The 16,518-nt window shown below is 39.8% G+C and overlaps 1 protein-coding gene and 1 long non-coding RNA gene across 11 annotated transcripts in view; one reads left to right on the top strand and one right to left on the bottom strand.

Annotated features, from left to right (window-relative positions):
• Window positions 1-251: 251 nt before the first annotated feature.
• Window positions 252-16,518, bottom strand: part of Cep112 (centrosomal protein 112) — a 350,152-nt gene continuing 333,885 nt past the window's right edge. For 7 of the 9 annotated variants that reach the window (XM_069993124.1, XM_069993126.1, XM_069993125.1 and 4 more), the window contains 4 exons: window positions 4,360-4,461; window positions 1,229-1,293; window positions 973-1,049; window positions 252-411 (listed from right to left, as the gene is read on the bottom strand). In XM_069993124.1, coding sequence (XP_069849225.1) covers window positions 368-411; window positions 973-1,049; window positions 1,229-1,293; window positions 4,360-4,461 — 288 coding nt within the window. In that variant the 3' untranslated portion in view covers window positions 252-367. Of the gene's footprint in view, window positions 412-972; window positions 1,050-1,228; window positions 1,294-4,359; window positions 4,462-15,278; window positions 15,530-16,518 lie in introns of those variants that run through there. The other 2 variants (XM_069993129.1, XM_069993130.1) reach the window with 2 other exon arrangements.
• On the top strand, window positions 681-15,852 carry LOC138807396 (uncharacterized). Of its 2 annotated transcripts, none has more exons than XR_011366133.1 (3): window positions 681-1,064; window positions 13,017-13,144; window positions 15,627-15,852. It is a non-coding gene; the product is annotated as an uncharacterized lncRNA (long non-coding RNA). The 2 variants fall into 2 exon arrangements; XR_011366134.1 differs by lacking the exon at window positions 681-1,064 and adding an exon at window positions 12,645-12,719.

Below are 16,518 nucleotides of genomic sequence, written 5' to 3'. Positions count from 1 at the left end.
ATAATAGATGAACAGAAACATGGAAACAAACAGGTTAAAAATTCTGATATGATACTACAAACGTGATTTTGATCATACCTAACTGATAAAAACGACTCAAAGCAATAACAAGGCATATAATAAAAAAATCACTTGTCTTCCCAATACAACTAATTCTCGACACACACTCAGTGTACACAAATATGGAAATCGGAAATAAAGGGATGCTGAACAAATAACTTGGGCAGACACAAATGAAACCATCCCACCAGTGTGAATGACATGTGCTTTTATGATCTTAAAGTGCACTTCAGTATTAAATGCCACCGACTTCACAGCTTTCCTTACAATCTCCAAATCTTCAAACCTGTTGGGAGAAGTCCCCGGTTCAGTCTGGGTAACTGCATCCATCGTGCTTTTCCATGCAGTTATCTGCAAACCAAAATCCTCAGTTAGGACTTTTGGATTAAATAGGTCAGTCAATTATAACATGTGTCCCAATCTGAAGGAGTTAGGGGTTTAAAACGATATTTGATATTAAACTTTCATCATTTATGCCTAGAAGAGATCATATCTTATCTGTAACAGGCAAACAGCATCCTTTGAAAAGTGAATGATTTACAAGCCAGTTCCTTTTAATTCAGTGCCAAGTAAGTGGTTCAATCTCTCATTGCATTCAAAGTTAAGGTTGTTTGAACTGGGGCAGGTAAATATCATCCATGTCGGTGGTGTCACTGGGAACCTTTGATTAAAAAGGTCTCAGGCATTCCTGAGCACTGTACACTGGGGGCACTGGATCTCGGTGAGTGTTTCGACATCACTGACATCATCAAGCCATTGATCTATTCTGGTCTGGAGAACAGCTCCAAACCCCCAGGGGATAGAGGACTTTGAAGATGTGAGCCATTAAGCAAGAATTGCATCATCTCACAGTCTTAAAGGAAGGGCTGTCTCCATCACCCTGTATATCCAGGCTTCAAGACCACATCTTGCCTGACTGCGCAGGTGAGGCCTCTTCTTGCCACTCCCTGCAGATTCTCTCATCTTGATCTGATGGGACTGACCAAGCCCTGTGATAAACAGAGGTGGGTGACTTCTCAAAGGCAGGCTATTTACTAAGAAAGTGTCTTACTTTCTAAACTGGTTTTGTGTCTAAGCCCTTGCATCAAGACTTCAATGTCAATCCAGGGGACTCTCGGGTACAAGCAACACAAACTACTAGGAAAGGCTTCTGCTCTATGGGCCGTACCTTCTCCCTTGATAGGATGTCAGTTCCTCCTGAAGGATGGATGCTCTCTTCTGCAGAAAGTTAACCTAGAAAAGACACCTGGTGTGAGAAAAGGTGAATGTGGCTCAAATGTCAATACTATACATACGGAATGATATGGAATGGTAGGGTTTTATTTAAAGTCAGACAATTCCCTAGATAAAGCTCAGAGGATTTGTTCAGTAGCAGTGTTCTTTTTTTCCCTCTTCTTGTTGTTTTTAAACAATACCTGGCCACATCCTACTCCTACTTAAAAAAAACCCATCAGAGGCTACAGAATGATTTTCTGTACCAGAGAGTCATTTTGATTTGGCCTCTTCCTATCTTTGGGGCCTCTTCTCTCTCCTCATGCCCTCGCCCACTGCCACTTTACACACTGTGTTACTCACACTCGGTTGCTGCTGGGCATGGGCAATTTTCTCTCTTTGGAATGTTTGGCTAGTTATCTCCGCTTCCTTTTCCTGCTCCTCTGCTCCTCCCACTGCTCGTGCCTGGGTAGCTCTGTGCCAGGCCAGTGTATTCTTGTATTCTGTAATGGCCTCTTTCTCATGGCCTCATGGCTCCATGCTTTCATATTTCTCCTTCAAACCTAAGAGCTCTCTCTCCTGAGGCAGAAATGGCTATCTTTATCTTTGTTTTCTCAGTGTCTTTTATGGGCTGGGCATGCAGCTGCTATTTACTAGCTGTTTAATGAATGAATGAATGAGTAAAAAGAAAATGACTGCTTTCTGGAAACTCCAATCCATTCTGAGTATTCCCTGAGGTTGGAGAGACAGTATTTTGTAGTGGGAAGAGCTTGAACTTTGCCTGGAGTCCAGCCAATTCCTGGCTTGGCCTCTAAAGCTCTTGGAAAGTTGTTTGGCTCTTTGATGCCTCATCTGTGAAGTGGGGTTAATGGCAGCTCCTTCCCAGGGCTGTGAGGGCGACTAAAAAGGTGAACAGAGATTGCCATGTGCAGGCCTCATAGCAGGTACCACTCTTACACTCCCATTCTTGGGGGCTGGGAAACAAGAAACTGGGTTTCCCAGCCTTTTAGACCTTTATAAAGCATTTGATTATTTTGAAGCATACATTTCTATATGATTAAAGACATCCATAAGGCATAAATTAAAAAAAAAGCACCTTATACAGCCTAACATAAACAGTTTAGGGTTAACTTATACCATGGCTTAATGTAACCAAGAGTCAGTGACATTTGATCCGTTCAGAATTGTTTACTCTTGCCTCTTTGGTCTGAACGGAAACCATGGCAACGGCTGATTCTGAAGCATAGTTATGCAAGAGTACAGCTGGCAGAAGGAAAAACCGTGCTTGAAGGAGAGCAAAGCAGTCTTTCCCAAATGGGCGCCTATCGAAGTGGTTTGCTTATTTGTAATCACACACTGTACTGAATTTTGTCCAATTGTTCAAATGACCCACGGACAATTGATAATTTTGACAGATGCAAGGATTACTCTGCTTCAATTTCCTCCTCCACCCAACACTGTAATAGGAATTCCAGCAATTCTCCGCCCCCCCACCCCCACCCCCCAAAATACAGGCACCTGTGCTTTCAAACTGCTCCCTGCTCCATGGCCGGTGACTCCTCCGTGCAGCTGCCAATGCTGAGGCCCTAACACAGCTGGCAGAGCTCTCTCTCTTGGTCAACACCCAGTTTCGGGAGGTGGAAGCGGCTTTTGTTACAGTGAAATGATATGAATGATAACAGAAGCCCTGCAGGTGGGTATCGGATTTCTCCTCCCCACATCCCAAATTAAAAACTCCTCCGAAGGTGTCCCTTCCAGGGCTGATCCTACGGAGGCCCCTATAAAATTAATGGGTAAATAGCACCTGCAGGAGGGCTTTTCATGTAAATAAAACTACTTAACCCCTTATGTCAACAGTCTCATCCCCACACTTATGTTTTCTATGCAGGAGTCAGCAGAGTGAAACTTCCTACTAGCTATCAAGCCTATAGAAGCCACCACAGACAGCAGCAGCAGTGTTGATAGAATGAATATCTTGCTTTCACATAAGAGAATTTTTTTTTTGCAGGGAATAGAAAAGAACAGCTAAAATTGACTTCACACTTCATCTTGTGTATTATAAAATGTGAATGGGAACATTAGAGAATTACATTGTTTATTTTATTTGGAAATAAATGGATGGAGCACCTGCTATGTGCCAGGCACAGATCTTGGCATGGCAAATACAACCTTTCCCTCTGGGAACCTTTGCAGGAAGGGTATGTCTCAAATTTCTCAGTGTACTGAAAATGAGCTTTTGTGGACTCTCTAAGGTGATAGTTGAAAAAAAAAACCTACCTCATTATACCAGCAACACATAGAACATTCAAATAACACAGAAATATACAGTTAAAAATGCATCTCTCACATTATTTTTTGTGACAGGGTCTTGCTACATAAAGGCTAGCTTATCTCTCACGTTGTATCTTAATGAGCTATACTAAAAACAACTTTTTTTTTTTTTTTGCTAGTCCCGTGCCTTGAACTCAGGGCCTGGGTACTAAGAACTCAAGGCTAGGTCTACCACTTGATACACAGTGCCACTTCCAGCTTCTTCAGAGTAGTTTATTAGAGCTAAGAGTCTTACAGACTTTTGGGCTAGCTTTGAACCGCGACCCTCGGATCTTAGTTTCCTGAAATAAAAAGTGCAAGCCACTGGTGCTTGGCAGGACAATTTATTTTAATATTTAACCTAACTGTTTGAATACCTTGCCTTGTTGCCTTGTGCTTAAAATCCATCTTATCACTAAGAAACAACCATTGAAAATATATCAGAAAAAAATGCTGCTAATTTAATATTGCTTTTGTTCCTCTGAACCTAGAACATGGAGGAACTGGCCACATGCTGTTTGTAGTGGGATTTTGGACCTGGTAACAAGAACAGAGGGTGATGCTGGAATGGAGTATGACTGAACTCTTTAATTTCAAGGAGGCTTGTAAGAAAACCAAGTTAAAACAAAAGGAAGATCGATTCATGTTGGGTGGTTGGTTATGCTAGGACACCCTATTGATTTCTGTCAACAATTCAGAATCACATTTGATTGAAGTCTTGTCTCAGAATGTGTACATTGCCTATGTCCTGGGAAATGCCTTGCCTCTAGGAATTACCTGTGACTTTAGGGAGGAAATGGTGTCTTCAAGTTCTTGCCTGAGAGATACTGGCATCAGCCCTTTAAGTTTCAGTTCATATTCTTGTCGTATGTAAGTCATCTGAAATGGAAAAAAGATGATTTATTTTTAAATTCCAGAAATGATTATTTTGAATTAAAAAAATCCTAAAGTCATCAAAAAGATAAGTTTGCTACACTTATTGTCAGAAAACAGACAATAAAAATGAAGTAAGAAGAAGAAAAAAGCCACCATCCTTTACCTTGTGACTTTAGGGCAGACAACCCCGGTAAAAATAGTTTATTTCCTCTTTCATCTCTTTTTCCTTCCTTCCTTCCTATCCCTCTCTTTTTTTCCTCTCTCTTTTTCTTTTTTTTGTGCTACTTCTGGGGCTTGAACTCAGGGTTTGTGCTCTTGCTCAGCCTTTTCACTAATGGGTGATATTCTACTACTTGAGTCATGCCTCTAGTTATAGCTCTTGGTTAACTGGAGATAAGAATCTTGAGTATTTGTTCACCAGGACTGGCTTTCAACCTCAATCCTCAAATCTCAGTTACCTGAGTAGCCAGGATTATAGGCATGAGCCACTAACACCCATAATACTTAATTTCTTTAAAATTCTTGTTAGCACAATTTGTAGCATCTGGTAAGATACTTATTTTCTCTTCTCCACTCATGAGGGCCACTGCAGCTTTCTCTTGATTAGGACATGGACTAAATAGTGACTTGAGGACAACCCGTGGCCTATCTTTGGTTTGATTAAAACACTGGTAGGTAGCTGGAATGCTCACTGCAATTCAGACAGCTATGAAAATATAGATGATGGAGAATCTGCATAGTTGTGTCTCAAAGCATCTTCAGGTGAATAGGCAGTGTATCCTGGTCTTAGATCTCCACCCCATCCCCAACCGGGCCCCTCTTTTGTTCCCAGACCTTCAGAACACAAATAAGGCCTGAGTTCAGCCAGCAAATTTAATTGCTTACTAAAATCCCATGGAAATTGTTTTAGAATATATGTTTTCAATTTTTAGCAAAGTGCTTTTCTAAGACATGCTATAATTTTGTGATTTATATCTAAATCAAAGAGGGAGTAATAAAAATAATCTCCCCCATGGATATAAAAGCTTTACTGATAAAATATATGGGTTTCTCATATCTATTGACTTTTCTCATCTCTTTTGGACTTATTTCCACTAGTTATATCTGCTAGCCAACTCAAAAGCAAATGTAAAACAAATCACATGTTTTATAAATCATATCTTTAGGGCACCATCCATGAAGGGTTCATAGATTATATTAGCTTTTTTTTTCTACCACTTGATAATAGCTTTGGAATTTTGAGTTCCTGCCCTTTTAAAAAATGATTCAAGTATGCTTTATTTTTTGCATTTTTATCTGTTAAGAAGATCTGCCCATTGCCTGTATATCTGAAAGAGTGTATGGCTGGGTATAAAAATGATTCATGCTCTCTTTCTAATCTCAAAACTTTGGAGACTTTTTTCCATGTTGAATATGGCTCCTCTGCTTGGCTGTCCATTTGCTCTTTTTTTTTTCCTCCAATTTAGTAGCATTCTTGGGAAATGTTTTGGTATTAATTATTCTATATAATTTCTCCTGAGACAATGTATATATCTTTTCATTTTTTAGAATTGATTGTTTGAACAGCAGTGTTCCATTAGAAGAAAAATTTGTATCTAATATTCATTTTTCTATAGTTGACTTTGAAAATCTCTTAGCACATTTTGTCTATTCTTACTTTTATTTTTTATTTTTATATTTTAAGCTCATTCTGTGTTTTTTACAACAGCCTCACTCCATATTTCCTTAGATGTTCTCTGATATGATTTTCTATTTTTTCTCCTATGAGATTTCAATATTAGTAATCTTTTGATTTTTGTCTACCATTTTCCTAAGCTCTTGGAAATAAATGTTCATCTTTTCTGTTGACTTCTATCATCTTCACACACACACACAAACACATACACACACAAAACCTTTGCAGGTGCTCTGACACTGTGAACAACTCTTTGCTATAAAAAAAACTTGGAAGCCTGCCCCTGTTTCTCGGGTAATTTTCCAGTTGATAAATGTTTTTATTTGTTTCTTGCTTATATTCTTTTCTTCTCTTTTAATTAAGCTAGGAGCTATTCTAGATCCTATTTTTTACAAAAAGTTTTTAGGGGAATCATTTTTAATGGAATATTGGTTACCAATATTTGCTATTTGGTGAATATTGGGTTAGGAGAGTAAACTAGGGTTATGTCAAAGCAATGATTTGGTTTTGTTAACTTTAATACCCTTTATCCAAATTTCATTTGTTCTGGTGGCAAGTCTCTCTCAGTTTTCAAGGACTTTGAGGATCACAGCTAAGATTTATGCTTCTTGGTTGATGTTCATATTTCTTTTAATTTTGATTTTGATTCTACATCTTATGCTTCTCTCTTCTAGGAGGCTGGGCTGTAGAGAGGAGGAAACTATGAGGGACAAAGTTTTCTTTGACCACTACTATCCCACTTTTAAAATTCAGTATGCTACATCTCCAATGCTCACCGAGGACCCATATGTTTCTCCTTCTTATCTACCACTTTACCATTAGGTGATTTCAGTGAGTTTGAGCACACTTAAAATGAGCCCCTGGAAAATATGAAATTACCTCACCTAGGAGTGAAACATCAATTAGGGAAATTAATACTATCTGAATTATTAAGACTAAATCCTGATTCTAAAAGCATATCAAACAGAATCTGGTTACTTTAATAAAATTATGGAAAAACTTACACCATTTGCTATTACTATGTTGAGCATAGCACTTCTATGCACTTTAAATTAATTTTTTATTTTTTTGTTGGTCGTGGGGCTTGAACTCTGCGTTTGGGCGTTGTCCTTGTGCTCTTCAGCTCAAGGCGAGTGCTCTACCACTTGAGCCACAGCGCCACATCCAGTTTTCTAGTGGTTTATTGGAGATAAGAGTCTCACAGATTTTCCTGCCTGGACTGGCTTTGAACTGTGATTCTCAGATCTCAGCCTCTTGAGTACCTTGGATCACAGGCGTGAGCCACCAGCGCCCGGCTCTAAATTATTATTTTCATCCACTATATTCTACTTTCTCAGTTCTTCCAAATGCTGGGGAGGTTCTTCCTCCTCAAAAAAAGAGGAATGTCATCAACGCAACAGCCTCATCTACCATCCCCTAAAGTTCCCCACAGCACCAGAGGGAACAGGATGTGCAACTACTGCCCTTCCAGGACTCCAGCCAGTCAGTGGTCTCTTCTTTCCTCTTTTCCTCCTGTCCCCTCTTTCCGTCCGTCCCTCCCTCCCTCCTTCCCTTCCTTCCTTCTTTCTTTCTTTCCTTATCTTCCTTCCACCCCTTTCTTTCTTTCTTTGTGTCAACAACAATATACTTGGTTCCAGAATAGTTCATATTCTTTCCCATGGCTTTAAAATTTTAACTTAATAAGGATTTAAATTTAATTAGGGATTTAACTAAGGCAAATTAAAAAAAAATCTATACAAATGCAATGTACCTATCGATCTAAGTGTTCACAAATTTCTCAAATAAGCACACATTTTAAAGCCCCAAAGAAGTGAAAAGGACATATCTAAGTTTGTCAAATGGCAAAAGGATAAAAGAGAAGTAAAGAATCAGCTTCCATTTCTTCATATCACTCTTGACCCACTGCTGTTGTGCTACTTTCTATGGTCCTTAAGAAAAACAGAGCATCAGTATCAACTGCCATACTCCTGAAATGCCCCTTTTTATTCCCAAAGTTCTTGCCAAATCAAGGGTCACTGAAAGTGGATCACTTTCATAAGGGCTATCTGGAGAGCCTGTGATTCTCTCTCACAAGTATAGGGAATTGAGGCAACTAGTATTATCTAGAATAGAACCTGCTTCCTGCCTCTCACTGTCAGGTATTCTCTGCAATGCTGGTCATACAAGGACAAAGCCAAGTCATGCTAGTTATGTACTGCTTCAATAGAATAACCTTTAAAGCACTTCTTCCTGTTATAATCGGGGTGGTAAAGAAGCATGGGGGAGATGACAAGTGCATGATGTGTAGAGGAGAAGGCACCATGTACCTGACATCCAGTGTGATGTTGTGAATAAAATAAACTCTACTGGCCAGACACTGAGAGAAAGGTACTCTTGGTCCAGCCTGTCACTACCTGGATATCAGTGTTATAGACACCGGCACTGCTCAAAACCTTCCCACAGGTAAATCCTTTATTAGTAATTTTTCAATGAACATACCTTGCATGCCACCTCTGGGTGTTTTCTTTGGTCTCTTGACAACCTATTCTACTGCCTCAGTGCAAGTGGGTTGTGGATGAAATCCCTACTACATGGGATGTATTGGAGAGAAGATAATAAGGGGGTGATGACCTGTACCTATAGACTAATCTCAAACCTACTTATACCACTCTCCTTCCTGCCTTCCCAAATCCCCCACACTCCCCATGTCAACTACAGAACCATCTAGCCTTATAACAGACAGAGAAGCAAGAGGAAATGGAATTAATCTAAGCAGTAGGCTTGAAACACATATAACTCCTTTGATTAAATAAACTTTTACACATAAATCTATTTCATTACTGAAGTTTAATATTAAATTTCCTTAACATGTAGTATTCTATTTTATTGATGGGTGATACCTGTTAAATACCAAAGCTTAAAAAGGCTGCTTTGGCTTAGAGTCTGGAAAGGACAGAACTATCATGGCTCATATTTCCACCCCACTCTTTACTCCTACCACTCTCATAAAAGATCACACCAAATCAGATATCTGCTTCCTTTTCCCCACCATGCATATTCCTCTCTACTTTCCTTCATCTATTTCCTTTAGCAAAGTCAAATTAGAAAACCAGGACACCATAACAAGGAACGACATTTCTGTAATGTAATTAGCCTCCTAGAAGCTGAGTGGGGGGTGTTTTATAACATGGCAAGCATGTGAACAAAAATAGCTGTGTTCTGCTCTAAGGCAACAGTGCCTGCCCCGGGAGTCAGGCATGGTACGGGTGATATTTCCTTAATTTTTAGGATGGACTATGAAGATTGAGAGCAATTCTAACTGAATTTCTTGTTGCATTCAAGTAAATCAGACAGATACTATTTGCATAAATTAGACACAATAAATGTATAGACTGTGTAGATTTGAACCCAGAGACTTCCTAGAGAGAAAACTTTAAAGCAATGGGAAATGTAGACCTTGTAAATGTTTTATTTTATTAAAAATATAGAAGGGAAAACAAAAATATACTTCGTGTTGTTATTTGAAGTCTACTCTATCAATTGGTCACATCAATATGCCAGAACTTGTTAAATATGTAAACTTTTATTTATAGTAAAACAAAAATAGAGATAATGTAAAAAGAGGGCCACAAACATAAATTACTTTATTATAAGCTCCAATGTCCCAAGTAATGAACACTTCTGAAGAGATGAGGAGACTATTGTATCCACCACTGGTCCTTATTGTAGGGGTTGTTTATATATCTCTGTGTCATCATCTATTATTGTATCCTGAGGTAAAGGCAAAGCAATTCAGGAAAATGTCTGTGCAAGATATTACTTTACAAAACCCAGCGAACACTTTGGGGGTCAGTTCAGTATAGGAAAGGGAACTAAGAATTCCATTGATGTTTGTGATTTGTATTTTTTTAGCAGGGGCCCGGGGGGGTGGGGGGGTAGGAGAAACGGTCCTGGGGCTTGAACTCAGGGCCTAGGCACTGTCCCTGGGCTTCTTTTTGCTCAAGGTTAGCACTCTACTACTTGAACTACAATTCCACCAATGTTTTTTTTCAATAGTTTACTGGAGATAAGGCGTCTCACAGACTTTCCTGCTGGAGCTGGCAATAAACCGCAATCCTCAGATCTTAGCCTCCTTTGTAGCTATGATTACAGGTGTAAGCCACTGGTGCCCAGCTTCCTTGATGCTCATCTTTTAATTAAAAAAATTTTTTTTGTTTTTTTACTTAGCCAATGGTACTATCTCAGTCTGGAGTACCTTGATTTTGCACATAGGCTGATGGCAATATTGATATATTGGGAGAATTGTTTCACTTTTAAATCAAAGTTAAATCCCTGGCTGTGGTTGAGGCAGTGCACTCTGTGGCCTCCATCCATTCCTCACCTCTTGTCACACCGGAGTCCTCTTGTTGCCTGAGCACCTGTTTTCTTTCTTTCTTTCTTTCTTTTCTTTTCCTTTTTTTGCCAGTTCTGGAGTTTGAACTCAGGGCCTCGGTACTGTTCCTGAGCCTCTCTGTGCTCAAGGCTAGCACTCTACCATTTGAGCCACTTCCGGCTTTTTCTGTTTATGTGGTACTGAGGAATTGAACCCAGGGCTTCATGCATACTAGGTAAGTACTCTACCACTAAGCCACAGTCCCAGCCCTTCTTTCAATTCTTTTCTCAGATGTCCTGTGCTTTTCTCCCACAGATGCCTTTTTCACTGCAGCACTGAATACTGGGGGCTCCTTTCTGAACTTGTGTTAGAGAGTCTGCAAACCTGGATTCTACTTCAGGCTAGCAACAGTTTCCAACAGTAAGAACAGGAACCATACCAACCTGTCCTCCTAGCTAACACTCAGGCTCCTGCCATATTTCTGACTGGGAGTACTTGCAGAATTTTAAGTTCCTGTTATCCTCAAAGAGCTTTGCTTCCCAGATGCTCTGGGAAGTGTATGGGCTAGGACTGCCCATACACTGGTAGCTTTACTCTTAGTAGCCTTACTTTTGCTCACCACTCTAGGCTCTACTGTTCCAGCCCACAGAAATATCCAATTTGCTGTGATAACAAATATATCCTTTTATTTTTCTCTTTTTTTCTGTATTATCAGTCATTAGTAAATGTTTAGAGAGGAGAGGGTCTTATTATATCATATGACATAATAGAGCAATCTTGTACACCAAAGGGTAGACAAAAGAGTTTTAACTTAATACAGAAAAGCATCTTAGCTCCAGATCCTGGAGTTGTAGCTGAGTTGTCAACCCAAACTGTATACTCCAGGAAGGTTACTTTCTATGTGCTTCCATTTTCTTGTCAGAAAATGAGAATGATAACTTTTTAAGAAGTTATATATAACTTATACAACAGTGAACATATGTATGTATGTATGTGTGCATATATGTATGTTATGTATATATGCATGTATGTGTCTATTTACTTATTTATGCCAGTCCTGGGGCCTGAACTTAGGCCTGTGCACTGTCTCGGAGCCTTTTCTATTTTTCCCCCTCAAGGCTAATACTTTACCATTTGAGCCACAGCTCCAATTCCAGCTTTTTGGGTACTTAATTGGGGATAAGAATCTTATGGACTTCTTTTGCCCTGGCTGGCTTTGAACCACAATTCTCAGATCTCATCCTCCTAAGTTTCTAGGATTGCAGGCATGGCTTTATTTTATTTATATATTTTGAGGCTATGCAGCCCAAGCTAAACTCAAACTCAAAAGCCCCCTGCCTCAGCCTCCTAGATGCTGTCTACAAGTAACACACAGTCAGTATGTCATATCACTTAATGGAGAATATATATATTTCCCTGTATAAGTATGAACACATGTATTATAAATTTTATTTTCCTTAGCCAATCCTCTAACATTTTTCATTATTTCTAATTATTTCTAGTGCTCTAAATCCTTATACTGTATCATGTGCACATATTCATAATTGATTTGTAGATTCCTTTTCAACCTCTTTTTATGTGTTTGAGTGTCTAAGAAAAGTACATAATGACAAAAATGATGAATTCTGAATTTTTTTTCTGTACTGGGGTTTGAACTCAGGACTTTGTGCTTACTTGGCTTGCTTGCTTAGCTGGCACTCATACCACTTGAACCACACCTCCAGTCTAGCTTTATCAGTGGTTATTTTGGAGATGGAGTCTTGAGGGCTTTTCTTCCCAGGCTTGCTTTAAATCCTACCTCCTGCAGCTAGTATTATAGTCATGAGCCACCAATGCCTGGTGAAAATCAATTTTAAGTGAATTTGTATTTTACAATTAGGAACAGTCTACTATGTACATTTGAAAAACAACAGCTCTTATTTATCCAGTCCATTAACAATGATTGGGTGTGTGTTCTTAGTTTGGGCTGCTATGCCAAATAGTATAGACTGAGGGTGGGGGTGGTTAACAAACTATTTTTCACAGTTCTGTAGTCTGTATGCCATCATGGTCAGGTGCTTAATTATGTGGTTATATTCTCATATGGTGTTTCCTTGTGTGTTCTTGCAGAGTGCACTCTGCTTTCTCCCCGTCTTACAAGTACCACTGTGGGGACTTCAGCCCAGGATCTCATCTAGACCCAAGCAATCCTCCCAAATAGATTAGGGAGGGATTAGGACTGCAGAATAAATGCAGGTAGATGTGGACATGTGGATTCAGTCCATAGCACTGTGTGTGTGTGTGTGTGTGTGTGTGTGTGTGTGTGTGTGTGTGTGTGTGTGTGTGTGTGTGTGTGTGTGTGTGTGTGTGTGTGTGTGTGTGTGTGTGTGTGTGTGTGTGTGTGTGTGTGTGTGTGTGTGTGTGTATTGAGGGATGAATGGATAGATTTTCCCAGATCCTCTGGCATATAGGTAGATCATTATACTAAGCATCTTGATTTTAAAAAAGCATCTTGATTCCAAACTCTCCTTCCAATTTCTAAATTTCCACCAGGTAGAAACATATGGACAGGTTAAGATAACTTCACAGATACTTCTACTCATTGTGGACAAGTTTATTCAGAACCTACCCTTCTACTACCTGGCTTAACTGAATGCTATGAAGCAAATGGAGTTTGACTGGTGAGTATATGGGGGGGGGGCAGGGGAAACAGAGGGGAGGGAGAATAAGAGGAAACTTTGGTTAGTAGTCTATCTTGTGCTTTGAAGGGGACATGGATGAGCACTATAGGTGGTCTGAAGCGGAGAGCATCAAAAGACCACTGGACTTATGGAAGGCTGGGAAGGGTGGGTTGTGACTGGGAAGGAGCAGGGCACAAGGTAGGAGATTTGAGGCTGGGGTAATCAGATATAAACAGAAATGTGTAGCATGGTCTTGTGGGACTGGTTTTTGTGTAGCAAAAATTTGCATTCCATGTTAGGGAAGTTGGTATATAGAACTTACGACTCTGATTTTCTAGTTTGAAGAATAAAAATGAAGGAAATAGCAGTAAAATGTGTTGCAAAAAAATCTGCAATGCAGCTGAGAAAAATGCACTGCCTCCTAAGACATGTCATCTTTATTGAGGTTAAGGTATTCTGTGTTGCCACAGCAACTGCCAAGAAAGATCCATTTTTAGGAAGGGTGCTCTGCAGAATAGCTTGTGTAGTTTGAATCACAAACATAAGGGGAAAATATAAAGTAATTGTAATTTTCTTAACCACCTTTAAAATACTCGTTTCCCCTCTTTATTCACTATGGTTTTCCTTCAGCGCTTTATTCTCACTGGTGCGCCGAGGGTGCAGCTCAGTGTGCAGCTCACAGAGTCCCCCCTCTCCTGCCCAGCAGGGCTAGTTTCTACCATGAGGGAGGGAAGTGTCCCTAGCTTCCCTCCCCCACCCTGGCAAGTGGGTCGCTGAGAAGCCAGGCAGCTTCCCACCTCTGTTGTTTAAAAGATGGCATGTACTCATTTCTGGGGACAGTTGCATTTTAAGGAAAGGAACACTACTCTGGTCCTTTGGGGAAAATGATGGCTTCTGAATGAGAGAATGGTTTAAATCTAGCACATTAATTAGATTTAGATGCCATAAATCCAGCTATACCAAAAACAAAAACAAAGGTATGGTGAGGCTACTTACAGAGATTAACATTCATAGAAAAGAGGGGGAATCAGTAAGATAATCACAGGCCAGAAAATGATCTATGTTCATGAATCAAAAGATTTAGAGGTCTAATAAGATTATTAGCATTTTATGTGCAGCAAATGTGTAAATATAAAAACTTGGAACAACATAACCTGTATACTTTACTACTTGATGGAGACGGAAAAGCTAAAGTCATATTATCAAACTCCTACAAATAAATTCGAACTTAGGCAGCGTATTTCACATGATACATATAGTGGATTATTCACTCACCAGAGTTAAGTCAGCATGACTCTAGCACACACTCATGACTCTTTTGATAGCTGGAGTCCACATCTCTTCCACTCCATCCCACTTGAGGGCCAGCAGTGCAGTCTGGTCAGGATCTAAGTCAGACATCATGGTCCCTGTGCCATGATTGCTTTGGTGTCCACATAACCAGTGTCACTGGGCAACAAGAGACAGAGACTCTCTTCTCTTTTGAACTTTTCCCCAGTGGATGTCATTCTGAAACTGTCACAGATATCTTACTACCATGGAGTGAAAAACAGAACAAGAATAGGGAATCTAGGGAAAACCAGCTGCGAATTGGACAGAGAAACCAGACTTTTTCTGAGATTGCACCTGATGTTATCCCTGTCCTGAGATTTTTTTTTGCATTAGTTTCTGTCACTTGTGACCCAACTGTCTAAATCAAGCAATGCAAAATAAGCAAAATATTAATTTGCATTAATGTATGTTGTATCCTTGGCTCAGGGGTCAGCAAACATCAGATTTCAGACAAACATGACTGACTGTGCATTTATCTATGAATGCATTCTAGTGAAGTAGTCATGACAGAGACCTTATAGTCTTACAGACCCTCTAAGTCCTAAAACATTTGCAGTTTGGTTCTTTAGAGAAACTTGACTGCTTAGAATTGTGTGTGTCACAGGTAGGGGTGCCTGCTGCAGACCCGCATGGTATTGGCATACGGTGGCAATTCAACAAATATTTGCTACTGAACAAATCCAGAGCCCACAACTTTGGTGAGAAGTCAGTCTTTATCTTAAAATAACAGGGTTTTCAGAAAGTCTAGAGTAAATTAATCACAAAGGCTTTTCCTAAATACAAAGAGCAGATTCTGTCATCGTGGAATTGCAGTTCTTAATCAGCATGGTGGCTATTAATAAGTAGGCCAGCTTCAAAGCTGAGAAAGTTGGAGGCAAACACCAGGGCCTACAGTGCTGCTGAGATCAAAAGGGATCTTGGAGCTTCACCCGAAGGCGGGGAGTTTGTTTCATCCCCGCTGTCTCCTTTTCCATACTGCGTCCTCTTTACTCACTATCAGACTTGCTATAGAGTTGTGATAGCAAATGACCCAGGCCTTTCTTCCTTCTGAAACTAAATGCCAAAAAAAAAAATCTTTTTATTTTTAACCTACTGCTTGTTTCTAATGTCCGCCTTCAAATATCATTCCTGGTGTTTTTTCATTGCTTAGGTTGACACATTGCAATCATGCCTTCCAACAAGGGCTGATACAGGTCTCCAGGAGCAGAGGAGCACAGCAGTTCTGCAGGCTGGCACAAGGAAGGCTGAGTGTGGAACATCTGAGCAGGCACACTGCAAAGCACAGACACTTGGAAGGCCAAGTCTATATGAGTTAGAAGGAAGTCCCTTCTGTAGTTTGTAAAAGGGTTTGGAGGAAATAAAACCGGTAGGAGGGACACGGTGGTTTACTCTTCTGTTTATAATGCCTGATCTTCCTCTCAAAAAGAGGGTGACTAGCCCTTTTATGGTGGGGCTAGACTTCATGACGAGGTCATTGCACTGGAGATGGGGCAGAAGTACCTTGAGATTTTAAAAAATTGATTTTGTTAATAAAGAACTCAAGAAGATTTAAAGATGAGGCTGGTTTCAGTAAGGTGAAGGGAAATTTGGAATCCCTCTGATAATTACTTTCTGTGCACTGAAGTCAGGTGGGATCACTTGGCATATAGAAATGCACAGAAAATATTGAATAAATGGTGAACAAAGTTGAATAGATAAGTGGGGCCTTGAAAGGGCAGTAAAGGTCATGCCAACATGTTTAGATTTAATGTAGTAAAAAACAGAAAACAAAGGAAAACCCCATTTATGAACATCTGGCCCACGCTCGGTACTGTATTAAGCTCTTGCTATATGCTGTGGAGATTTTATATTTAATCCTTACATAAAATCCAGCAGATATGTTTTCTCATACCTCATTCATAGAGGAGGAAGAAATCTCATAATAAGTAATTCTAGAACCAAGATTGAAACCTGACATCTAATCCTACATTATACTTTCGACTGGGAAGTGAAGGAGAGGAGAGGAGTAATCTGTAGTAGAGGGAATAGACATTGGCTGTTGT

Source organism: Dipodomys merriami, unplaced genomic scaffold (assembly GCF_024711535.1).
Source record: "Dipodomys merriami isolate MVZ:Mamm:240054 unplaced genomic scaffold, mDipMer1.0.p SCAF_42, whole genome shotgun sequence".
NCBI lineage: Eukaryota > Metazoa > Chordata > Mammalia > Rodentia > Heteromyidae > Dipodomys > Dipodomys merriami.
The sequence above is the reverse complement of the archived record's forward strand: the minus strand, read 5'-3'. Positions and strand labels throughout refer to the sequence as shown.